Below are 26,862 nucleotides of genomic sequence, written 5' to 3'. Positions count from 1 at the left end.
CTCAACTCTCTTAAACGATAAACATTTTCTGATCTCACCTAAAAGAAACTTTGGGAGGAAAGCATTTCTGGGTTGATTAATTTAGCAACTCAACATCATAACAGATGAAATCCTTCCCACACCTGTGCTCTGCCATCCTGAGGGTGATGGATGATGGACTGTCCTAAATTTGTCCCTTATGGTCATTATTGGACTGCCACAATCCAGACTGAAGTGGAAGAGGAGATTGATTCATTTCTCCTTAAGGGTAAGAAAGCTTTCAACTGTCTCCCAGCAGAACTGGGTCACACACACCTACCACTGAGCCCATGACCGTCAAGAGGACCGGATAACCTTCTTGATTCAGATCAATCAGGATTCACTCCTGGGATGGAGATATAGGGCCATTCACCCCAAGAGTGAGTACATGAAATAGAGGAACAAAAGAAATTCCTTTTGGAGGGAGGAGAGTAGGATAGACATATATCGGGTTGCCAGAAAACAGTATCTGTCTTGTTCCTCATTTGGACATTTCACTTATATCTAACTTAAAGGAGCAATGAAGTGTGAGTAAATGGGTAAGAACTGTTAAAGGAGATGGCATTTGATCTGGGCTTTGAAGGGGTTGTAAATGTCAACAGTGGGAGAGGCCAGCATTTCAGGCTGAAGCCCCTACATGCATGGAGTCCAAGATACAATCAGTGATGGGACATTTTCCAGGAAAAATGAGTGTCCCTGGGGGGTTGAGGTGGTAGGTGGTAAGAGTGTGGAGGGGTAGACAGTGAAGCTACATGGGGTTAAATTGGGGGAAATGTTTAGAAGCTGATTGGAGGAGGAGACTGGGTTCAGAATTTGGGGATCATGAGAAGCCACTGAAGATTTCAGAGAGGAAAAAAGAGACAGAAAATCTAAGCTTTGAGGCAAAAAACCTGGGTGTGATTTTAGGGTGCAGAGCAGGGGGAAAGTGGGCAAAGACAGACCAGTTTGGAACAGGCCATGATCATCCAAAGATGGTGCCACAGGCTCAGCCCCTGGCAGGGATCTTGGGAAGGGGATGGGAGTACCCCCATCAGGTTGGTGGGTTCCACAGGATGGGGGCCACAGGGCTGAGGATGACAAGATGAGTGATGGTGTCATTACCAAGTCAGCAAAGACATAAAGACCAAATACCTACCAAGAATATGATTCTGCTTGGAGCATACCTAGAATATAGGATTTCCAGGCAAGGTGCCAGCACCTCCAATGATGACAGCAGAAAGCAGCCCAGGAGATCCAAACAAAACCACATTTATGCCAACATGGAGATATTAGCCAGATGAAACAGTGTCTGTTGTTAGAATTTGGAAAGCAGAACTTCTAATTGGATTTTAATAAAACAGGCTTCGCAGACACAAAACAAAGGAAAGGAGTGACAGCACCTTGTCTACCCTTATTGTCCCATCTTCGCCAAGGAGAGCACCAGGCATTAGATGCTCCGTGTGGGAAGCCATCCCTGATGTGTTCCCTACCTGCCTGACCGCAAGTCAGTCCAGAGGACTCAGTCCTAACCCTGTAAGAGTAGGGGGAGTTATCAATTCATTTATGCCTTCATGTATTCTCTCATTTATCCATATTGATTAAATAAGTGCTAAGTGCAGGCCCTGGGCTAGAAATGGAATCACAATCAATGTGGTCTCAATCCCCACCCTTGAGAGTCCTGGCCAGACTAGTGGGGGATACACTGATAAAAGCTTGGCAAAGAATCTGAGCAGAGAATGGCACCTGCTGAGGACCTACGGACAAGAGAGAGCTACCTAAGGAGTAGCACAAAGATCGGCAGTGATGAAGTGCTTACTGGGACATGGGCAGTGACGTATCTCCCACTTAATTATCACAGCAACCACTGTTATTGCTTTTCAGATGAGGAAACTGAGGCTCAGAGGATTAAGGTTTCAGTTTCAGAGGCTGATGCCAAACCTAAACCTTGACTTCTACATCAAGCCACTCCCTCAACCAACTAACCAACACTAAGCCTGCTGGATCCCAGTCAATCTACTCTCCACACAGAAGCCAGCAGGATTCTTTTGAAAAATGCAAATCTGGCCTTGTCACCACCCACCAGAGTCCTTCACTGGCTTCTCTTCAACCACATCTCCACACTCACATGTGTGTGCTCCAGGCCAGCACACTGGCCTCTTCACATACCCCCTCCCTGATGCTGTCTCCTTCATTCACAGGCCCTTTGCACATGCTCTTCCTGCTTGGGAACACTTCCCCACTCCTGCCCCACAAGCTCCTATCTGGCTGGCTCATACCCATCCCTCAGTTCTCAGCTCGAGGTCACCTCCTACAGGCCCTCCTCGCTGACTCCCTCTCTAGACAAGCATCCTTTGTGGCACTCAGTTACCAAACCCCTTTCAACAGACCAGTAAGTCTCAACCGTGGCCACACACCGCGCTGACCTAGGGAGAGTTTAAAGAGCACTGAGGCCCAGACCCCAGCCCAGGGCCAGTGGATCAGAATCTCTAAGTGGGAGAGTGTGGGAGTGAGGATGTCAGGGCGCTCTGGGCATCCATAGTTCTGAAAATCTCCCCAGGGGATTCTAAAGAGTAGCTTTCGAATCAGCGCTTTATCATAATTATCTGAGTGCATAAGTCATTCTTAGAATGATTTATTCATGTTTGTCTCCTCCACTAGACCTGAGCTCAATGAGGACAGAGAGCGCCCCCACACTCCCCCCTCTCACAGTCCCTGAGAAAGTAAACACTCAATAATACCTACCCAGCAGGTGAGGAGAACCATGGCAGCCAGCACGTGCAGGCCGACCATGCACTTCACATGTGCTCTCATGTCACTCACAAAATCTACTCAGGTAGCCTTCCTATTAGCCTCATTTGACAGTAGGGGAAACTGAGGCTCAGCAGGTCAGGATCAAGATCCCAAGATCCTTCAAGAAAAGTGGGTCCCAGCGTGTGGATTCCAGTCCAGGTATATCTGACTCCAGAACCTTCTCCCACCCAACTCTGTCATCTCCTCAGGACATGGCAAAAAATAACATCTGTGAGGAGAGTCCCCTGAGGGAGAGTCTCATTAAGTGTTTGACTTGGTCCCTCACAGCCTCTCCACCCCCATGCCCAGTCCTAAGGAAAACAAAATCTTTGTGAGTGAAGAGAAAACAAAAGAAAGACCAGGACTCCGTGTGCTGGGTCCACCTCACATCGGGGAGAGGCCTCTAATTGGATCCCGTTCAGCCAAGAGTGAGTTTCCTGCTGACATTTGACTGGCGGTGGGGTGCAACAAAGGGCAGGGTCAGAGGGTCCTCAGAATGGCCCGAGGCCAGTGGCAGGGGTGTAACCTTTGTGGCTTTGAAGCCCGTCAGAAGCCACACTGTCATCCTCACCTCCCTCCCCGGGGAGCGGGGCACCAGCCTGGAGCTCCCTTTAATCCCCGAGCTAAGGAGTTCAGAGTCTGGTCACGGCTGCTTTCTTGCTTTCCTCCGTATGAACTAGGAAACTGAAAAATCTTTCCTAATCACAGAATGATAACAGACAGAGTGAAGTAAGGGGCGGGGGCCCAGGTGAGCCGTGGTTCTCAGCCCTGGCTGCCAGACAAGCATATAAAAATTAAGGATCCTGGGGTCCTCAGACCTATTGCATCTGAGTCTGTGGAGACGAGACCCAGGTGTCAGGATGTCCTACAATCTCCCCAGATGGTCCCAATGTGCAACCAGGTGTGAGAACCACTTGACCTGGGAGGTGACAGGGTGAAATCACAGTGTTGGGGGTACAGTCACCCAGTACATCTCTCCTTCTGGTAACAGCTACCAAGTGTTCCTGAGGGAACCATCCCCTCTCCCACCTTTTGTCCTATAGTTTGAGAAGGTCTCACTTCAGGCCTCAGGAATGGGCATATGACCCAGGCCCAGTCAATCAGTTTTGTGTCTCCCTAAGGAGAATGATTGACTCAAGAAGGGCAAATAATCCAAGCCAGCCCGGTGAGAATCACGCTGGGGCTTCATGGAGGCTGCTGAGGAAGAAAAGCTCTCTTCCCTCTGGGATTGTTCTGCAACCTCTCTGGGGCCCTCCAGCACTCATTTTGCCACCTTATAAAGAGCCAACCTGTGAATAAAGTCATAACAGAGAAACTGCAAAGCAAACTGCAAAGTTGAAAAGAGAGATTCCAATGATATAATTTGAGTCCTGGATCAAGCCATGCCTGAAGGCTATTTTCAGTTACTTGGGTCCCTAAATTCCCTCCTTTCTTTTAACCTGTCTGTGCTGTGTTTCTGTCATGTCTGGTCTTGAGAAGCCTTGACTGCTGGCATTGTTATTGGTATAACTGCCTCACAGTGATCTTCGTGAGGTAAGGTTTTGAGCCAGTTTCCATTCTACATGCCCCAGGGCACCCAGCACAGAGAGGAGGAATGGGCAAGCAGGATCCCAGCTCTCTGCCCTCCTCCACTGCACCCTCTTTCATTCCTGCTCTTATGGGTTCCCTAGGCCCCCTGCACAGCTGGCCACCCCTCTCTGTGGGGCACCTCCTGGGTATTACTCTGTGTATTAGAGACGTGGTATGACCCAGTTGCACCTCTTAGCCAGGCCTGGACTTGCACACAACTGAGAGTCAGGGTCTGGGGATCTCCTTAAATTCTGTGCTCTAGGTCCCTCACCTCAGTCCCAGCCTGTTCCCATGACCCTTTGAGACACACTCCCTCGAGCATAAACTATAACAGCTTTCCTAGAACAACTATAACCTACCAGGTGTCAGCAGCTGCTCTAGTTGCTCTTCTGTAACACCTCACTGACCTCCCCCATGCCCACGCCCTCCCCTCCTTGGGTCTTTGTTCAGATGACAGCTCTCCAGGGAGGCCTTCCTCCCCTGCCCCCCACACATGGCAACACCCCATTCCAGGTTCTTCCTCTGCTGGTAACACCATCTCCCGCCTTTGCTTGTTACACGTTCATTCTGCTGTATCCAGGGTCTGGCATGGGCCCAGCACATAGTAGGTGCTCAAGCAATGTCAGGTGACTGAATGAATGGATTCAGCCCCCATAAGCAACTAGCAAGTTACCCAGTGAGTTATTAGCCCTAAGGACACTTCTTTATCCCTGGAAATACGGAGCCCTTTGCAACAACTCAATCCTCGACTGATGTGGCTCAGAAATGCTTTTTTCTTGACTTCCAGAGTGACTTGAGGAAGAAGAGCCCTAGGTGCCTGTGGGCCATTTCCAGGTCACACCACACAGTAAATAATTTGACATCCACTTCTTCATTTGGGTTTTTGTAAGGCCAATCAAGGGACAAGTTTCCCATCTCAAAGCCATTCATGAAGCCTAAATAATTAATATCAGGACAAAGAGGATGAGTCTGGGCTTCCTCCTGGCTGAAATCGCCTCCCTGAGCTCACCAAGGCTTCAGCCGCGTAGCTACCCCTCTCCAACCTCAGCCTAGCATGGCCAAAAGGATGCCTGCACGCCGCCACTCACAGCCCAGGCCCTCGCCAGGCCTTCCCCACCCTCCTGGGCCTTTCTCCTGGTGGGAAGCACCCAGTGTGAGGGGTGTGGAGAGGCAATTTCCAAAAGTAGAAACCCAAACCTGAGGTGCACACGAAGAGACACTCAGACATAGAGCTAATCAGAGAAATGCAAATTAAGGCAGCGAGACATCACTTCATGCTTTCTACTGATTAGGTGGGCAAACACTGGCAAGCTGGGTACAGCCCGGTGTCGGTCCAGATGTGGGGGTGCGGGACACTCAGTAATGCTGGTGTTCATTCTGCAGATATAGTACACCTGCCCTATGACCCCACAGCCCTCACACGTGCCCTGGGAGCATAGGCCTGAGGACGCCCTTCGGGGTCCTTCTCAGAGACTGGGCAGCTCAGAAGGGACAACATGAACCCCAGGCAGGTGTGGGGTTAGATGTGCTCCAGCTGCCCAGATGCGCCTTAAGCTAGTGTTTAATGCAAACTAAAGCAACCAAACAAGATCTATCACACACGCTGCCATCAACCGGGCCGCTGCTCAGCAAACATCCGGAGACCCCGTTCCTGGGACAGCACAGAGTTCCGCACCCACCAACACTGAGCCCAGCTCTGCTACTTGCTTTGTCCCGTGGAATATGGGCAGAAGGGGCCAGATACCACCCCCAGCCGAGGCTTGAGAAGTATCACAGATGTCGCTCCCTCCTCTGGTTCTTTTGCTCTTGCTGTGAGAATATCCCCCAGGGAGAGGCTGGCTCCAGAAGGAGAGGGCGCCCGGGGCAGACCTGAACCCCCCCCATGGCCTAAGACAAAGCCCACTCAACCCAAAGACCCAAAGCGAGGAAAATAGCCCCTGGCTGTGTAAGCCTTTGAGTTTTGGGGTGATTTATTATACAGAATTATTGCAGAAGTGGCTGACTAATACACCGACTATTTATGTACATGTAAGATATGCAAAAAGTGACACATTTGTAAGAACACACAGAAACATAAACACTTTAAATGGAATTGACGGTTGCCCATATGGAAGAGAAGGGGGTGGGAGGAGGGAACAGGGGTAGAGAGAAGTCAATCAATGAACAGGAGCCTTGCGTGACCGCTGGCGATCACAGGCCTGATCTGACGGGGGTATCAGCTCAGGCTCTTCCCCTGAGTCCCTGCCTCACCAAAAACAAGTCCTGTTGGACAGAGGCCTAGAACAGACCTGGGGGAGTCCACAGGCCGTGCTCGGCAAGTACTGGTTTATCCAGTGAGTAGGATAGAAACCATCAAAAGCTTTTGTCAATCAAACCCAGATCCACCCTCCGGAAGGAAGCATGTCAGAACACAAGAACTCAAATGCCTGGGATGGGGGCTGAGTGGGGGGTTCTTGTCCCCTTTACCTCTGAGAGGCTCAGAAACAGGCCCAGGTCCGGCAGCTCTAAGCGCTGGGCCCAGTGTGGGTCCCTCGGCAGAGTCCAGCCCGCCTCACCCCCTCCACAAACGCCAGTGCCGGGAAGACGGGCACGGAGTGGAGCTAAATTAAATCCTCCTCACCCTCTCTGCTAGTTTGTTTGTCAACTTCAGTCCTAAAGCGACATTGATGAGAACTCCGCGGGAAGTAATGAGACAGCAGAAGGAAGGTACACGCGGCCCAGAAGGCACGCCACCGTCCTGCTCAGCCGGCTGGGCCTTTCAGCGGTGATGAGGGCCTCTCCTCCTCGCATTCATTTAATCTAAATGAACCTCCAGGGGAGAAGCGCCCTGGAGGCGCAGGAAGGGGAGGAAGGCCTTAAAAGCCATGAATTTCATCTCCAAAGAAGTGGAGAATGGGAAGTGGAGGATCCTAGAACTGAGGCCAAGGGCGCCCCCACAGAGCCCTACTTCTGGAGGGCAGCCAGCCCTGGGCCAGTGGCGACACTTCGCAGTGTGAGTGTGAAGGATGTGCTGACCCCCTAGAGCCCCAGCTTCCCCATGTGCAAAATGGGACATGGTAGCCCCTGTGTCCCTGGCTGCCAGAAGAATTCCATGGGACGGCTGGGCACCGTGCCCGGCTCAGCACAGCGGCTCCTGGCTTTGGTGGTTGCCCGGCACCTGGTAGGGCCGAGCCTACCAGGCTACCAGCCCCTGTGCTGGGGCCCTACACCTAATGAAGCAGGCAAGGTAGAGCCCTCACGGAGCTCAGAGGCTCATGTAAACAAGACAGAAGACAAGCAAATGCCTCCAAGGTCATTGCAAAGGTTGCACAATGCGCTTTCAGACAAGGTGGTAGGAAACACTTCTCCCAGGAGGTGACATTGAGGAAAGACCTGAGCTGTGAAGGAGACTTTATGGACAGCACTGGCCCAAAGAGGACATCCCACCCCCAGTCAACAGTGGCCCTCTGTACTGGGCAGAGCGGGAGGGTGGATGGATCCCCAGGAAGACCCCACTCATGGGTCCTGGCCTTTGAAAGCAGCCAGGGTCCCACCTCCCCAGCTCATCACACCCTGATGGGGGAAAGTTGGGGTTCAAGGCTCTCCTTGGGTTTTTATTTCCAATGCCAACTGCAGTCTATGATGTAGGTTCTCACTATAGGCTCCTCACGCTGAGTTTGTGGAACAGGGAGTCAAAACCACAACTGAGCACACACCTGGGCTGGCAGGCCTTTGGTGGGTGTGCAGTGGGAACCCTGCGGAACCAAGCAGGCAACGGTGTTCCGATTTCAAAACAGTAAGAACCCCGAATCTGCAAGCTAGAGGGTGGCAGACACCCCAGCGGGATTGTTGAGTTACTGGAGGGGGATATTTTGAGACATCAGGAGAGGTTTCTCACAGCTTCATGGAGCACCCCCCCATTCCCCACCTGTCCCCCTGCTGCATGGAGGGGTGTTGTGGGGGGGGGTAGGCAGGAGAGGAGGGGGAGGAGAGGGGTCAGGGTCAGCTCCCAAGTCACTGAGCAAGGCTTTGAAGGGACAAGAATATGGGCTTCTAAGTTCAAAATTCACATTTTTCACTGTCAACACAGTTGGCCCTTGAACAACACGGGGCTAGAGATGCTGACACCCCCCCCCCGCCCATGCACAGTGGAAAACCCACGAAGAACTTTTGACTCCGCCAAAACTGAAAACTTGGCGGGAAGCCTTGCTGACAAGATGCAGTCGATGGACACATATCCCCTGTGTAACCGGTAGTATAACCTGTCTTCTTACAATACAGTAAACCAGAGGATAGAAAACATTTAGAAAGTCCTAAGGGAGAGGACATACTTTATAGTACTACACGCTGGTTATTGAGACCCTAAAGAAGCCCATCACAGAAGTCCTGACATTATATGATTCTATTCACCTGTGCCCAGAATCGGCAAATCTACCCAGTGGTGGCCTGGGTCTGTGGGGCGGTGCATTGAGAGGTGATGGTTAAAGGAAACAGAGTTTCTTTTCAGGTAAAGAAAATGTTCATAATCTATGGTGGTGATTGTGGCACAATTCACAGAGGAGATTTGAACTGTCGACTTTCAGTGGGCAAACTGCATGATAAATGAATTATATCTTAATAAATTTGTTAGCCCCCCAAATTTTTAATGAAAAAGAAAACATTTGATGGTCTCTGCCTAGTCCCCACTGAGAGGGGCCAGGACAGGGTTAAGCATGATGAGGCCAACCGGACAGACAACAGTGTAGAGAAACCACTTGTCCTTCCTCTCGTGCCCCTAAGTCCCGCCACCCTCCACACTGGGCCCTTCTCTGCCTTTGGCAGAGCACAGCTGACAATCAGAAACGTAAGAGGCCAGAGTGTCTGTGGCCAAGCAGGGGCCAGCACATCCCTGCCAAGAGACGCAAGACGTTTTAAACTCAAAGTGAAATTTCCAGCGAAAGCCTGAGTGCAGCAAAGCCTTGTGGGAGTGAGCCTGGCTCCGGAACCTGGGCCAGGCTGCAGGAGCAGTTCCTGGGCATTGGACCAGGGCTGGGGCTGCAGCCTCCAGGACGCTCCTTTAGAAAGGTGCTCTCTCTTGAGTTTGTAAGACCTGGGGCTTCTGAGCAAGTGTGGGGTCTCAGGCTCGAGATCCTTGCTCACGGCTTGAGCCCTCTGCTCCTCACACAGGCTAGAGGTGGCAGGTTTGGGGGTTCTGAGTTACATCCCAGACTTTGCAGTGCCTCCAGGGAGCCTGGCAGATGGCTGCAAATGATGAGACTGCAGGAGCCAGCAGATGGGATGCATGAGGAGCAGAGGGTGCCCTGGATCAGCTATGGGTCCCCTCAGCTGCCACCTCCCTCTGCTCCTGGCAGCTGTGAACCAATGGGCCACCTGGCTGGGTCAGAACACACAGCAGAGCAGACGAAAGAACTTCCTGGGCTGGAGGAGCCAGCCAGAGTGGAAAGGCCAGTGAGGGGTGGCAGAAATAGCATGGATGGATGGCATAATCGCTTTGCTGTATGACCTCAAGCAAGTGGCTCAACTTCTCTGAGTCTGTGTCATTGGTTGTCAGCCAGAGATAACATAAGAATGATTGAAAGAATGAAATGAAACAAGGCATGTGGACATATCTAGCAGTGACTAGAATTCTGTGCATTAGTCACTAAAGTTTAGTTGAATGTTGGGTAGAAAGAGATGCAAACCGAGTTACCTTCCAAGTGGCTTTCCAGTTGGCCGGGCCAAACCAAGGAGCTGGGGGAAACACAAGAGGATATTTACCTGGCAAGGCTTGAGTCAGGTCTTGTGCCAACTCCCAACGTGGATTATGCCACCTGACAGCAGAAGCCATCCACAGAGTGCACGCTACCCTTCCATTTTACAGTCGAGGAAATGAGCCGTGAAGAGGGGCAGCAGCATGCCCCAGGCCCCACAGCCGGTGAGGCAGAGCAGGGGTTTGAACCCAGAGCCTAGACTCTGCATGGACACTGCTATCAGAGGCTGCAAGTTTAAATCCCAACACTGCCACTACCTGGTCTTGGAGCAAGTTCCTTCCCCCACTCAAGCCTTGATTTCCTGATCTGAAACCTGGGGATAACAATACCACTTATTTTGTGGGCTGTGGAGAGGCCTGAATGGGTAACATGCCAAGAGGGATGGTACAGCAAGTGCTCAATGAGTGTGCCAGGGCCCATAGTGAGGACCCCATTTCTTAGGGACTGGTTTTCAGCAGGCATACTCACTATACTCAACCTGCCCAACCCTATGCCATTCACATAAACCAGATTTGCACAGTGACTTCCAGATTTGCACAGTGAGTAACCTGCACAACTGCACGTGGCCCCCTGATTTGTAGCTGCATGTCTAACTTCATTCAAAGGAACCATCATGTGTCTAAAGAGAAAGCCCTGTTTGAATTCAGGGCCTACAGCAAATGGAAGGGTCTTGCAAATTCCATCCCAGGCATAGAAATGACCCATAGCCTGGGCCTCTCATCTAGACAGAGACCCAGCCTGTAGAAGGGCTTCCCAGATTGTGGAAAGGGCCACCCTTCAAACCCCTCAGATCCCTTGTGCCTCAGCAAGCCCAGTGCCCCCTAACACAGCCGACACCTCTGTTCACAAGCAGGCAAAGGGCTGCATTTAAACATGGATGTAATTTCTCACATCAAAGTATGATAAGACCAAGGAGTCATTTAGAAATTTAAATTACCACTGTTTACACCTAACAGAGTCTTCTCACCATGGAGAAACTGTTTCCAATTACGAGACATGAAAGCTGGCCACTGTTTGGGGTTAATATGACGCTCTCCAAGAGAGTGAGCAGGCGAGACTACCCAGCCACCTAATTACCTGGAAAGATAATCTTGAATAATTGGAATTAGAGCAACTAAAGCAATTATTAGATGTTGTGATCTCCGGGAGCAGGCCTCCACCAGGCACGGGGATTTAATCACTTTTAATAAGAGCACGTAATTAGAGGAATCTAGAAATTCAGAACAGAAAGTGGCAGAACCAGCACTTCAGAATGGGGGAGGTGGGAGGACAGAGGTGATGCTAGGGGAAAAGATATGGCGGGGCGGGTAGGAAGGAATCCTAGGAGAAAGAACTGAGCAGGAGCTGCCACAAAAGACTTCAGGCGCCTGGTAGGTGAGCCTCACTCTAACCTTAACTTGCTGTGTGACCTTGAGCAAAGCACTTAACCTCTCTGGGTGCCACTTCCTTCCACTCTTCAGTCACACAGTAAATGTCTGTTGTGTATCTGCCACGTGCCAGGCACTGAGGATACTTGGTCTCACCCTTTTGCATGTGTCATTTGTTCTACCAGGAGTGACCTTCCCCAGTGCTCCTTATGCATTAGAAAGAATGCTGATCCTCCTTTGGAGCCCTCCCTACATCACACTTCTCCAAGCAGCCTTCCTGGACTGTCATTATTCCTGCTATACCTTGGGTCCATCTCCACCTCGGTCCCCAATGCACAGATGTGCCTCCGCCTCCTGGCCTGTCTTCTCCACTGGAAGCCTCAAGAGTAGGATCTGTGGGTGATTCTCCTGCCTGTCAGCTCCTGGCACACAGTCTGGCGTGGAGGGGTGCAGACCACTAGACAAAGGTGGTCATTCCCGAGCAAGGCCTCAGTCTGTCCTGCCCCCAACAGCTACATGGCACCAGGTACTTTATTGAGAATGGCCAGGAGAGGACCTTCTGGAGGAGGACTCCAGAGCCCAGCTGCCTCCACAGGAGGACCAGGGCCACTGGGAGGAAGGGGGATTCTCACACTCAGCCAGGAGGCGGGAAGAGCTGTCTCCGAATTTCCCGGGAAAAGCAGGTGAGATGAAATAATGGAAGTGGGAAGCACTCTGGCCGCCTCCTTCCTCTTCATGTCCCCAAGCATCTGGCTCATTGGGTTGAAAGAATCGGAATTCCCACTTGGGTCCTCAGCTACGTACCTGTGACCTGCGAGCGTGGAGGAGGGAATAACTGGCTCAGCCTAGGGGTGTGGGAGGGCGTGATAGAGGCAAGACCTTTGGGTTGGCTCAGGAAGGATGATGGAAAGTTCCTCAGGCAGCCAGGAGTGAAAAGATGGTCCAGGATTTACACACAGGCCAAGGATGTGCGGGCCACCCAGCGTTTTCCGGCCACAGCCAGCAAGCTGACCTGTTTTCAGTTCCAATGTCAGTTTGGGCATCTGTGGAAGTTGGTGTCCCTCTCCCTTCCCTGCTTAGCATGTTCTGATCTATGCATGTTTCAGTTCTGTGACACAAATCAATAAAATGCACTAAATTAAGTGAGCAACAAAATTGTAAATCAATTTCAGAAGAACAGTGGTTGCAGGGAACAAGAGACTATTACAGGGTCTGAAGTGAGAAATGACTCAGCCAGGACTCAGGATGTGGCCACAGAGTCACCACATTGTCACACATCCCTGAAGTATTAAACAAATGAAAACGACAAGCTTTGGAGATTGTTTCACAAAACTTGTTGGCTGGTGGCTGCCAGAAATCCCAGCTCACTGGGAAATGGATACGGAGCAGGGAAGTCTCGAAACACAGCTTCACCCAGGTGGGGCAGGATCCAAGAGCCACGGGCTCCTCTGACCGGGAGTCAGCACCCAGTTTCCCAAACCCAAATGGGCCACCCAGTGTGTCCCTGACTGCTATGCTCTAGGGCATGGGTGCCACAGGAAGGACAAGACCCAGTGCCTGTCCTCAGGAAACGTCCAGTCTGGTGGAGGAGGTCACCTGGACACTCACGGAACCAGTCACCACAGGTAATTCAAGTTTAGAGGTGGCTCAGAAGAGGTCAAGTCCACATGGGTTTTGAAGGATAGAGATGTTTTCAAGGCATATAAGAGATGGTAAAGGTAGAGGGAACAGCATATGCAAAGGCACAGAGGCCTGAGAGGTGATGGCGCCTTCTGGGAAGTGTCATTCAAGGAGGGACGCAGGGCTACAGCACGAGGTCCTTGTCAGAGAACATAGGAGGTGCAGAGAGAAAGGCAGACAGGTGGATCGCAGGGGTCCTGAGCGCCATGCCACAGTGTTCTGTGTGGTTTTGGGGGTGAGGACAGTGTTTTAAGCAGGAGCCTGATTTAGTTAGATTTTCATTTTAGAATGATAATTTAGACTGAAGCATGGGAAACTTTTGTTTTACATTTTATTGACATATCACACACATACCACAAGTGCCTACAGCGTTAAGTGTGCAGTTTGGTGAACTTTTATAAACTAGGACCCAGACTAATAAACAGAAGTCACCAGACGCCAGAAGTCTCTGCATACTCTCCTTCAGCCACATCTGTCTTTCAAGAGCAATCACTATTCTGACTTTCAGCAATATAGATTCATGTTGTCTGTTTCCTACTTTTACATAAAAGGAATCACATAGTTTGTATTCATTTAAATCTGACCTCTTTTGCTCAACATCCATGGTACTGTGGACAGTTCATCTTGTTGCTGTATAGTATTCTACTGTGTGCATTGATGGGCATTGAGGATAGGAGTTCAAGCAGCATGGAAAGGCATCTGGGAGGCCAGCAAAGAGATGACTGCTATAATCCAAGGGCAAGGTGATGAGAAGCTGAATTAGGCAGTGGAGAGAGAAAGTAGAGATGCAAGTGTACACTATATTTCAGAGACAAAAGAAATTGAACTTGTCAAATAATTGAATTTGGAGAAGGAAGAGTTGAGGGTGATTTCTTGGTTTCTGACTAGGGAGACAGCAGATGATGATAAAGACAGGATGAATAAGGAGGAAGGTTAGTGATTCCCACTGGGGACAAGCTGAGTTTTCAGAAGCTGGAGGCATTCAGGAGGGAGCTCAGGAGGGAGCTGGAAGTAGAGCCTGGAGGTCAGGGGAAAGATGTGAATCTAAGAAGTCAAAAATGGAATTAAACATGTACAGGCTGGGGCCTCCCTGGTGGCTCAAGGGTTAAGACGCAACCTATGAGGCTGTCTGCAGCCACTGCAGCATGAGTTCGATTCCGGGCCAGCCAGGGAGCAACCCACATGTCACAGCAGACCTCTTCTGTCTTGCCCACTGCTCCCCTCAGCAGCGTACTTTGGTCAATCCACCTGTTCTGTTCCCCACTCTGTCTCTGGTGAATCCTCTCACCCCCCGTACCTCTAGCCTGTATCCCAGCTCTTGTATGCATAAATAAATAAATCTTTAAAAAAATGTACAGGCTAAGTCAACGTTTATCTCTGTTCTCTTCCAACAATAATGATGACAGTAGAGGAATAAGAAAAGCATAAACCCACAGGTCAAGAGATGACAACAGACAAAAGATGTCAACATTTTAAAAACTAGAAAGTTACTGGCTGGTGGTTAATGACCTAGCAGATAAGGGAAGGCTAAAAGTTGACCATGCACACAGAGGAAGCCAGTGAGGACTCCTCAGAAAGTACCTGAAACAGAGACAATGGTCCCAGCTGAGTTTCAGGCTGAAAACCAAGAATTAAAGGACGGGGGCCTCCATGGTGGCACAGTGGTTGAGCGCTGGGTTGCGAAGCTGTCCGCAGCCTCTGCAGCGCCGGTTCAATTCCAGCCACCGGGGGAGGGTCCCACATGGCACACAGACTTTTTCCTGCCACCCGCTGCTCCCCTCAGCAGTGTATTTCGTCAATCTGCCTGTTTTGTTCCCCTCTCTGGCTCTGGTGAATCCTCTCACCCTCCCGCACATCTGGACTGTACCTAATGCTTGTTTAAATAAATAAATAAATCTTTAATAAAAAATTAAAGGAATTTAATTAATTTAAGTATAAGAATTAAATTAATTACTTAAATTAATTAAAGTTAATTAAATTAATTAATTGATTGAATTAACTTAAGTAATTAATTTAAGTAATTAATTTAATTAAAAGAATTAAAGGACACCTATATGTGGGACACTGAGATCAGCCCAGGACCTTTGCCCTATTCACCTCCCAGAATGGGAGGGTAGGTTCATACACTAAGGTTCCTCTTGGGGAAACCAATCAGCTGAAGAGAAAAGGCTGGGTGTGGGCTGACCAGATGGACTTTTTGCATGACTGGAAGCCCATTGATAAGATCCTCCCCACTGGACCAAGAGCTTCCAAATAGCATATTAGGACCTCGCTTTTAAATATGAACATCTGATACTTAAGGAAAACTTATATAAAACAGGACAGAATTAAAATAAATATCCAAAAGAACATGGAAGTGAGATGTTAAATTTTTACAAAAGAAAAGAAAACTTTACAAAAGAAAACTTAAAAAAAAAAGTAAAATCCTCAAAGAACTATGAGAAGATAGTGTGACTATGAAACAAAGGCAGAACACCATAAAAAGGAACATTCAGCTAACAAGAAAAAGCCCTTAAATTTTTTAATATAACTGTAGACATTTTCAAAATGCAATAGAATGGTTGAAAGATAAAAGTTGAGTAGGGCCTCCCTGGTGGCTCAAGGAGTTAAGTCTCAGCACTGTGAAGCAATCCACAGCACTGTGAAGCAGCACGAGTTCGATCCCCGGGCAGGGAGCTGACCCACATGGCGCAGGTGTAAATAACATTTACATATCATGCTAATATAAACAGTTTATCACTGATTTAACCAACAACTTCAGCATAACTACCCTGGGGAAGTTTAAAAGAAGGAAAGAGTGTCAGAGGTGCTGTAAGAGAACTAACATTTATAGCTGAATAATCAACAAATAATGGGAGAAAAAAAGGATAAATGACTGGAGAATGAGCTTAAGGATGTGAAGGTTGGCTCTGGAGAGCGGAAACAGGAAGCAGGCAGCAGCGGGAAAGGGGAATTTTTTCCTTATAGGACTTTTAGTACTTTTGGACTTTTTTTTTTTTTAATTTTTTTTTTTTTATTTATAGAGGCATGTTTTATTTATTTATTTGTTTGTTTGTTTGTTTTGTTTATACATGCACTGGGTACAGTCAGAAGCGCGGGAGGGTGAGAGAATTCACCAGAGCCAGAGCGGGGAGCAGAGCAGGCAGAAGGACCGAAGTACGCTGCTGAGGGGAGCAGCAGGCGGCAGGAGAGGTCTGCGCGCCATGTGGGACCCTCCTCCGGTGGCCGGGGAGCAGCCAGGGATCGAACCGGCGCTGCAGAGGCCGCGGGCAGCTTCGCAACCCAGCGCTCAACCGCTGCACCACCAGGGAGGCCCCTGGACTTTTTTTTTTTTAAAGATTTATTTTTATTTATTTATACAAGCACTGGGTACAGTCAGAAGCGCGGGAGGGTGAGAGGATTCACCAGAGCCAGAGCGGGGAGCAGAGCAGGCAGACTGACGAAATACACTGCTGAGGGGAGCAGCGGGCAGCAGGAGAGGTCTGAGCACCATGTGGGACCCTCCTCCGGTGGCCTGGGAGCAGCCGGGAATCGAACCTGCGCCACAGAGGCCGTGGGCAGCTTCGCAACCCAGCTCTCAACCGCTGCGCCACCAGGGAGGCCCACTTTTGGACTTTTTAAATGATATGTGGGAGTACCTTATACTGATACTTTAATTTTTTTAATTAAAATAACTTTTAATATGTCGTAAGTGAAAAGGAGGTGGTTGTCAGGACAACTTGAATAAACCACCCATGAAGAAGGGCACAGGAGGAGCGAGGCTCGCGGAAGGATGGTAGGAATGGGAGGCCGGGAAGGCAGATGGAGGAAAATGAGGGCACACCAAGGAAACAGAAGAGGAGACACAGGAAGGACACAGAGGCGGGAAGGGAGGGGTCGTGGAAGACGAGAGCGGAGCCAGCTTCCAGCGAGCACATCAGGGCACTTGCTCCATCACTGCTCTCAGCTGCTGCAGCGGGATCCAGCTGCACAAGGACTGAGAAGCAGGAGTCAGAAGGACAGTTAGGAGGTTCCTGGCACAGTCTTGACGGCCAGGAACTATCAGGAGAAGCTCATTCACTCACTCATTCATTCTCAGTGAGCGCCCGCCTGCCTGCGAGAGCAAGCTCCACTGGGATTGAGGGCCTGAGGTCTTTCCCCATGTCACACCTTGATGAACAATTTGGGTCAAATCTTTATTGGGGGTCTTGTTAACAGAACAAAGAGTAGAAAACCCAAACATCTACAGTAGGGATCTCAGGTGACCATCCTTTCCTCCCCCAGCTTTTTCCAGGGGAGGGTAGATTCTTTAGCCCTCGTCTGGAGCCCTGGCCATGTCTGATAAGCACGCACTTAGCTCTCTTCCCAGTGAGCCACTCCTGGAGGCCAGGGACTTCTACCTCATTCACCTTTGCACCCCCACTGCCAAGCCCAGAGCTAGTCACAAAGTAGGTGCTCAGGAAACGTTTGTCAGATTGAAAGGCATGCGTGGAAATGGCTGGCGCACATTGGTGTTTGGCGAGGGAAGGACCACACCCAAATGTTGGAGAAATAAATAGGTTACTTTTGCATGACAATGACCAGGGGAGACCTTGAGGAACATGTATGCCCGCAGACCCAGCTGGACCAGTTCCAGCACCACCAGCTGCTAACAGACCCTAAGAGCCTTGGTCAGGCCCACAGGATTTGACTATTATCCAGCCAATATCCACTCACCCTCCAGCCCACACCTTTGTGTGCGCTGTGTATTTCTGCCCCATTGAGGCTGGACTTGGCCATGTGACTTGCATGGGATGTTAGTGGGTATGATGCCAACAAAGGTTTAGAGTTTGCTGTGCAGTTAGCATCTTCCTGTCCCTCTATGCGGCCCCCAGAACAAACTCACAAGAAGCAGACTTGAGTGCAATCTACCTCCTGGAACCAAGTCAGCCTACATCAGCCAAACCCACGTCAACCCACAGACTTGAGCAAAAATAAGTGCTGACTGCCTCTGAGTTAGGGGCCAGCCTGTTACACCACCTTGTTGTGGGTATCGTTGAGCAATACACCAGGTCTGAAGATTATCTGGATGGTCACAATTATTTGGTAGAAGAATCTTGCTCCAGTGAAGAGATGATGAGAAACAGGGAAGACTTGAGGAAGCAGATGGAGAAGCAGGAAAAGCTTCTCTGCAATTTCACATTCCCCGCTGGCAGACATTGCTATTTATCTGCATTTGAACATTTCTTCTTCACAAATTGCCTGAATCCTTTCTTTCTGCACAGCCTCCCATGGCCTGCAGGTAGACTTTGTTAAAGTGTTCACTCCCCTGTCCTACCGATGGTGCACCATGCAGACCCAGACCTGGAGCTCCAGGGGTGGAGAAGAGATCACTGTTCTCCCCAGATGTTCCCAACCTTGTGAGGGAGAAAGACACATGTACACATGGCTCTTAATCAACTATGATACAGGTGCTCAGAGTCCAGTGGGGGCTCTAACCTAAATGTCCACCTATAGGAATTGAGTCAATTATCTCTGTACAGTGGAATATTACAGGATGAACTGTCCCCAAAGAAGAGGGTGAGTTCTCTGTACTGAGATGAAAAACAACCCATCCTCTTACATATACATAGATACAACATGCGCACATGTATGTATACATGTATATGTGTCTATCCATGTCTATGATCTATCTTCAAGGACTTATAAATCAAACCAATACTGGTGACTATCTAAGGGTGGTGGGCTTATAGGAGATGGTCATTTCTACACACTCAGGAGTCACAGCTTTTATAACAAGAGTGTGTCCTGTTGAAAATGTTCCTGTTTCGTTCATTCAACACAGACCATGTTTCAGGTAGTAAAAGTGATATGAAGCCACAAGGAAGGGAGTGAGAGACTTGGCAGGAGGCAGGCCCACTAAAGGGGATGTTCAAGCAAGTGTCCCCTGAAAACATGACATCCAAACCCAAACCTGAATGATGAGAAGGGCCAGCGCTGCAGAGAGCTGAGAGCAATGCTTCAGGAGCAGAGCAGAGCAAGTGCAAAGGTCCTGAGGCATACACTAGCTTGGCTGACTCAAGGAACAGTAAAGATTTTGGAGAGCTGGAGTGGTGAGGGAGGACAGTTTGCAGGACATGAGATGTCAGGTCTAGGGCGGGATCCCACAGACCTTGGAGGCCACAATGAGAATGTTGGCTTTTACTCTGAGTGAGATGGGAGCCAAGGAAGGATTTTCAACGAGGAAGTCACATGAGATGATTTATGCTTTATAAAGATCATTCGGCTACAAGTGAGTCAGGGAACAAAAAATGGAAAGAAGTAGCAGTGAAGAGATGATGGCAGGAATCCAGATGAAAAATGGATGTGGCTTAGGCTAGTGGAAAATGAAAAGATATTTCCCATGTGAAACACAAAACTAGAATGCCAGCAAACTAAGAAAAATGCATGTCATGATAAAACACCGATGACAAATATTTTGCTGGGGAAAGGGTAGGGGCGCAGGGGGCAAGATGAGCTGGAGAAATGACCGAGCGGAGGTGCCACTTGAGAAGGGCTTCGAAGATGGACTGTGTTTACAGGTGGACAGAGGACAAAGGACTTCTCTGGACTCAGCTCAGAGGCCTTGGTGGAGGACGGAGGGAAAGTAATAGCCAGCACACACACATCCACACTCACATGCACACATGACATGTTCACGTGTGCTCACACAGTGCGCTCACATGTGCATTGCACACACCCATGCCAACACGTGCACAAACACCCCCATTTGTCACACACATCTGTGTACCTGCACGTACATGCTCACATGTGCCCACATGCACCTGCCTCCATACCCAGCTCACACGGACTCACCCTCCAGCATGTACATGTGCACTTATGCATTCACACACACACAAACACACACACAGTCTCAGAAAGCCTCGCTTTTCAGCAAAAGAACCAGGAAGTTAAGAGCCAGACAAGTCAAGGTCAAATTCAAACACCCTAAGGGCGCGACCTTGGGCACTCGGCTAACTGTGCCGCCGTCCCATCAGATGTAAGATGGGCATGAAATGAGCTGGTGTGTGGCATTCTCAGCACAGCACCTGGCACATGGCGGCACTGCCGGAAGTAAGTGTCCATGCCGCCATGTCACCCTATTTCACAGACCAGAAAAGAGTCATGGGGACAAGAACCAGGGAGAAAAGTGCACCCTGGGGATATCACCCCTGGGCTCATAAATCAGCATCAGACTCCCTGGAGGGAGGCCCTCATCCCTGCAGCTTGGGCTCCGACCTGTGAAACACAGTGTGGTGAGGACAGGTAGGCAGGCACACAGACCCCTGGGAGGGAGGTTCCTGGAGAGGCCAGGGGCTGCCCAGCCAAACCCTGCCAGCCCCGAGGGCTGAAATGCCTGAGAGGTAGCAAGTCCACGGAAACCCTTCTGCAACCTGGCAGTGAAGCCAGCCCACTCGGTCCCTTGTAAACATTTTTATATGCACAGCCAGAAGGTCCTTGGCCTGAGAGCAAAATCATGAGGCCAGTAAAACACAAAGACACCACCTCTGTGAGGCCCTCCATCCTCATAAAAAGGCAGGAATAAAGATCTGATGCCTCCTGGGAGGAGGCCCGAGCAACCTGCCTGCTTCTGCTTGTAGATGCCTGGCCACATGCACTGCACACGCATGCACACATATGTTCATGCTCACACGTGGACACACAGGATCAGCCTCGTGACACACAGGCCCCTGGGAGGGGGCGGTCAGAGTTCTGGCCTCCAGGCCCCCAGAACCTCCTGGTGCTGCGGGAAACCACCATCTTGGCCCCACCAGCAGGGGGCGCGAGTGGCCACACATCCTGGACTTGAGAATTCACTGAGCCAAGCATGCCAAGACCCCCATGTGGGCACAGTTTACATGACTGGACTTCTGCCTCGGTTCCCCACCCCGACTCCCAAGACCAGAGCCCTCTCTCTCCATCTCCTGTTGTCTTGACAGCCGTTCCCCTTGGTGGCAGGGGGAGGCATGTGGGGAGGGCCATGACCCTATATCCTGTGGCAGTGCCTCCTCCAGTATTCATTCTCCTGTTATTCCTAATAATAAAACCCTCGCCTTGGCTCCCAGGGATAAAGCCCCAGGCCCCGGCCTCCCTTACAGCTAAGAGTGGCCGTGTGACTGGGCCGTGAGCAGGAGGCATGAGGCCCCTTCAGGGACCCTTAGCATGGACATGCCCCCTCTGTCCCTTCGTCTCTGCCCTCCCTCCAGCCTGCTGCACAGGATGCAGAGGTGAGGGCTGGTGCTCCAGCTGCCGCTGTAGGCCAGAAGACAACGTCCACAGGGCGATGGGGAGGGGCGGGTCCTGAGGACTTCAGGGAGCATAACCAGCCTGGATTGCTGGCTTTCAAGCTTTCATAAGAGAAATAAATGAGTTTCTCCAATTATTTGGGGTCACTATTCCTTGCAGCTGAACAGAATCCTGGCTGCTGTACCCCTTGAAGAAGCTGCAGCCTGCACCTAATCATCCCACTGGGCATCACCATGAGCTCAAACTCTGGGGGCTACCCGGCCCTGCACACGAGTGTGACCTCTCAGCCAGGCTGGATGTCCCACGTCTGGGAGACAAGATCGGGACATCTGGCTTCACTCCCAGGGTCAAATCCTACAGCTGGAGAAAATGCCTCCCACACCCATCATTTCTGACCCCATCCTACCCCCACACAATCCCCTCAGCCCTGGGATAAAGGAACTGCTAAGACTCTCGGGGCCACCTGCTGGGCAGGGAGGGCAGGGTGACCCTCCTCCAGCCACTTCTGCACCTCACTGGCTGCTCAGGAAACTCAGCTGTGCAACAGGATCTTGGCTGGAAGTATGGGGAGGGGAGGACGCCACAGTGATCCTGAAGGAGAAGCTGTCAGGGGCTGGGGGTGCCATCTGGCGGGAAGCGTCTCTAGAGAGGGCAAGAAGGCTGACCAGCAGGCGCTGGGGAGGGTACACTCACCTTTCTCCGATGCTGGCGCCAGGTCAATGAAACTGCGACATATTTCACCTGTAAGAACAAAAGGAGGGTCTTCAGCATGGGAAAGGAATTGAGGTTCCAGACTTTGGCTTGGCCCCCACCCAGGAGTCCTGTGACTGAGTGGGGTGCAGGGCCCAAGCATCTCTGACCCCAAGGGCATCTTTCTCAGGCCCTATTCCTGGAAAGCCCGCGTCCCCAAGGAATATGGATGCAAAGTCCATGAACAGCACCTGGGGTCACCTCCCTCTCGCCTCCAAGTCCAGCCCTGTCCCGTGGCTCCAGAGAACAGGGCCTGGTCCATAGCGAGTGCTCCACAAATATTTGTGGAAGATTATAAATGAGCAGCTGAATGATGGGGTGGGTGAGCGAGAGCCTTCAACCAACCCTCATGCCTGGAGGAAACCTCGGCTCCAGTGCCCTCCCTGATGCCAAGAGCACCATGATGAGCAGCCGCAGCCCAGGCTCCAGGCCTGCCCCAGGAAGAGGGCACACGCCAGACCCCCAGTCACACAGGGGCATGAGGGGAAAGGGTGCCTGCAAGTCCTGCTCCTTCTCTTCCCGTAAAGAATCAGAAGAGCTGGCTGCGCTGGGCCTGCACGGGGGGCAGCGATGCTGCCATCGGGATCCCACCCCCGAAGAGGCTCCCCCTTCTACTAAACAACCCCCAGGGTTTCTGCAAGAAATAGAAGCTGTATGGCCATGTGTCTCAGTCGCTGCTGTGTCCTCAGCCTGATGAGGTGCTGCAGAGGGGATTGTAGAAGAAATAAAGGAAGAACATTCTGTTGATTGCCATTATCAAGGTCGCAGCCCAGATGAGGCGACTTTGCAGAATCTAAAGGTGTGGCCGCCCTCCTGGAGGCCGGGTGAGACAAGGCACTGGAGTGTCTTGGGGGCCATCTAAGGGGGAAGGGGCAATAGAAAGGGGGTGTCTTTCCTCTCCGGGGAAGAGGGGGTGGCCCCAAGGGCGGCTGTTGGGCAGTCACATCCAGCCCCACACCTGCCACAATGCACAGCTCGTGGGGGCCTGGAGGCCACCCCGGAGAGTCCAGGGTGGGCACCGCCTCAGCACCTGGCACACATCACAGCTGGGTGAGGACAGGACCCACGCTCGTCCTAGAGATGAGGGAATGGAGGCTCGCTCACAGCTGCAAAGCGGCAGGACCAGGGCCTGACGCAGGTTCCAAGCCTCTTCCCATCCCATTGACTGACTTGTCCAGAAGGGGCAGGGCCCAGGACATTCCAGGCCAAACCACTTTGTTCAGCACAGGCAAATCCACAGTCTCCCAGAAACATTTTATTATGGGAAGTTCTCATCTTTTTACAAAGACAGAGAGCCTCGTAGGAAGACCACCGCGTCCACACCCGGCTTGGGAATGGTCACCCCTCCACAGTCTGGCCACCCCACATCCACCACCTCTGCCACCACAGGGTTATCTTCAAACAAACCCCAGAAGGTATATCTAAATGTCCCTTTGAAGGGTTCACTCCCTTGCTCAGAAGGATAGTGAAGGTCACTTCCTTCCAGGCCTGGGGCATCACTTCTTGGGACTTGCTTGCCCTTTGCAGCCACACAGTCCCAGGTCCTGCCCTCGCCACTGCCCCCAGCAACCCTCTGGCTCTGAGATGTCCAGCTGAGCCAAGGGTGGGAAGTGGGCGAGGGTTGCTGCTCAGGAACTGCCCTCCACGTGGTGACTTGAGCTTGTCAGCGGCGCACCCATCCCACCACCAAGGAGCACGCCTGACACAGGCCCCGCAGACACGCAGAAGCCAGGCTTCTGGAGACTCTACCCAGGCACAAGCGCCGGCTCACGCTGCCCCCCCACCCCCACCCCGCTGCTCACCACTCACGCCTGATTCCAGGAATCTTTCCCCAGGTCTGATCTACTAGAGAGGGAAGCCCGGTGTGGAGGAAGGCAGGGAGCCCAGAGGACCTGGTCCCCGGAGACCGGGCGGGTGTGCCTGGCGAAGAGCCTGGACTCTGGCTTCACAGGACCCATCTCTGCCATGTGCCAGCCTTGGGTCTGTAGGGGAATGTTTTTATTCGCTTGGCTGGATGTTTTGGCCAGTCAAGGATGATCATGCCAGCCTCATGGGGTTGCTTGAGAGCTAAATGAGGTAATGGATATAAAACAAGATGTCTTCAGTTAGATTTAAATCAGGCAACATCTGCAAAGGGATCAGCTTGATGTGCTGACACCCACACCCTGACTGTCATTCATCACCACTCTCCAGGCTTCCTCTTTGAAAGGGGGTGTTCTCCTAAGGCAAATGGAGATGTCTGGGCTCAGAACCACAAGACATGAGTTCAAATCCCTCTTTTGCCTCCTCCTAGCCATGAGGCTTCACCTCTCTGAGCCTTTTCCTCTCCTGCCAAATGGAAATCGAGTCCCGGCCTTCCAGGCTCGCAAAAGGATACAGAAGAAAGTGCATTAGAACGCCTGCCTCGTGCTTGGCTCCATGACTAAGAGCTGTTTTTGACTTCTTCCCTGGATCCTAGGTCAGACACACATTGCACTCCTCCCAAAGAGAGCCTGGAAGCCTTCCCAGGCCAGAAACAGGAGGCTCTATTCTGCAACCTCAGCCTAAGCAGGTGGAGGGAACCTGGCAGAGCAACGGGCAAAATCCAGGAGGTGGCCAGAGGCAGATGCCCAAGGCTGGCAGGTACACAAGTGCAGAGCGCCAAGTTGCCCTTGGCATGAATATACAGCAGCCCAGGTCTGGTTGGCAGCAGGACTCTGGGCAGCAAGAGGGAGGGGAACTGGGGGCCCAGTGTCCTTGGCTGGGTCCCCGGATCTTGGGTCTGAGGATAGTGACTTAATTCCATACCACACCAGATGGTGTAGCTGAGGTTTCTGTGGAATACGGGGTGGCAGAAGGCATTGGGGGTCCCCAGGTGAGGGGCGGCGGAGAACAGGGGCTACAGAGAGAGCTGGGCACAGCAGTCTCACTAAGCCAGCCAGCAAGTAGTATTGCTAACATATATTGCACACATATTTTTGTGCCGGGCCAAAAGTGGTTGACAAACTACCCCATCCCATCCTACAGAAACTGAGTAACTTGCCTAAGTCCGCACAGCCAGCAGTGTAGGCCAGGCTCAAATTGAGACGACCCAGACCCAGCGCAGAGACATCGTTCGCCTTTGGGCGCTGCTTTGCACTCCCTCCCAGCAGGTAAGCAGGTGCTAAAAGAATCCTGTTATCCTCGGGCACATCCCGGATGCCCTCCAAAGACATGCAGCAGGAGAAATCCGCAGGCCTGGGGATGTGGCTGCATTTGGAGATGCCCACCCAGGGGCCCCAAACAGGGCCAGTTCTGAGACCCTGACTCCACGGAGCCCGAGCTCTTGGCAGGCTTATGGCTAGTTTTCACAGAGCAGGTGCTTTCAACTTGAAAGGGCAGCGAGAGCTGGTCCTGGCCCCCCAACAAATGTGGCCAATGAGAAAAGATCTTAAGTGTTTGGCAAGGGTGAAAGTTCACGCTCTTTAGCTGGCCGGAACCAAGGAGTGAGTCCCGGGAGCAAGGAGTCCAGACAAATGCCAACAGACCTGGCGAGAATCTTCTCCTCTCACTCTCCAGGCTGGAGCCGAGCGCTGGCAAGCACTTCCTTGGAATTCTCCGGAGGCTTCTGCCAGTTCAACTGACAGGGCTGCAGATGGCACACACTTATCTGCTGATGATATTTTGATTTATTTATCTCTTACAGATGGTACCATGCCTTGATTTCTGGCAGGAGCCCAAAACGTGGGTCAACTTTTTGGGGATAATCGTTTCTCCAAGTGGATGAAATACTGAAAACAAAATGCCTGCCTGGAATCAGAATGGCAGCCCCATGGCCTCGCACCTACCCAGCTGGGCCTCTTGGGCATCGTGGGCAGACCAAGAGGAAGAATTGCTCTCAAGGATTTTACAGCTGGAAGAATCGGAAGAATTGTTTATTTAAAATGAACACCATAATGGGTAACTGTGAGGGCTTTGAACTCACAGAGTGAACAGTGTTGAGTTCACTTGAGAGCTTAACTCTTCCAAGTCTGGAGAGTCTAGCACCAGGCTCTCTGGGTCTTACTTTTCCACTGTAAAAGTCTTACTTTTCCATCTGTAAAATGGGAAACAGGCCATCAAAAAATGCTGCTCTGTCCGTAGTGCCGAGTGACCTCTGGAAAGTGGCCGCCTCACCTAGCACCTTAATTTCCCGGCACCCCCTGCATCCCAGGAGTCATTTGGTCACATGGATGGCACCTCCTGGAGAGGGCTTCTGTGGAGAAGGTGTGGTTTCTCTCTCCTCTTCTGCTTAGATGCAGGAGGCTCTGACATCCTAGGGGAGGCACAATATGGATGCTGTCTGGTCCCCAAGTCACTGTGTAGAGTGGAGTGGTCACCCACCAAGATCACCTGTCCTCAAGCGTGACACGAACAAGAAACTACTGTGTCCATCCACTGACATCTCCAGTTTATTTGTTATAGCAGCTGCTATTGCCTTATACATAGTGAGGATCAAATGGGATCAGACCAGCGAGACAGCTGGTGCGCGGCGAGGACTCAGCAGTGTTCACAATTATTATCCTCTTTCAAGGGAGCCTGATAAATAAAGGATAGTATGATTTTTTTATCACTCCATATGTTGGGTTGGTTGAAGCAAGGCAAGTCTGCTTTTCCCAATACCTCAGTCTTATTTCTGTCCTTTTTTCTTTTTTTTTTTTTTTTTTTGATACTATCAGGAATCCTTCATGAGTTGTCCTATCTCATTCCCCAAAAGCCAGTTTTTAAGGAGAAATTAC

The 26,862-nt window shown here is 51.0% G+C and overlaps 1 protein-coding gene across 3 annotated transcripts in view; it reads right to left on the bottom strand.

Moving 5' to 3' along the window:
- The window catches only part of GSG1L (GSG1 like), a 159,157-nt gene that overhangs the window by 85,147 nt on the left and 47,148 nt on the right, over nt 1-26,862 (bottom strand). For all 3 annotated transcript variants that reach the window (XM_037507384.2, XM_037507383.2, XM_054693779.1), the window contains exon 2: nt 22,070-22,117. In XM_037507384.2, coding sequence (XP_037363281.1) covers nt 22,070-22,117 — 48 coding nt within the window. The remainder of the gene's footprint in view (nt 1-22,069; nt 22,118-26,862) is intronic.

The sequence above is a fragment of the Talpa occidentalis genome, unplaced genomic scaffold (assembly GCF_014898055.3).
Source record: "Talpa occidentalis isolate TD23 unplaced genomic scaffold, MPIMG_talOcc4v2.1 talOcc4.12, whole genome shotgun sequence".
Taxonomy (NCBI): Eukaryota; Metazoa; Chordata; class Mammalia; order Eulipotyphla; family Talpidae; genus Talpa; species Talpa occidentalis.
This window is presented reverse-complemented; position numbering and strand designations above follow the sequence as displayed.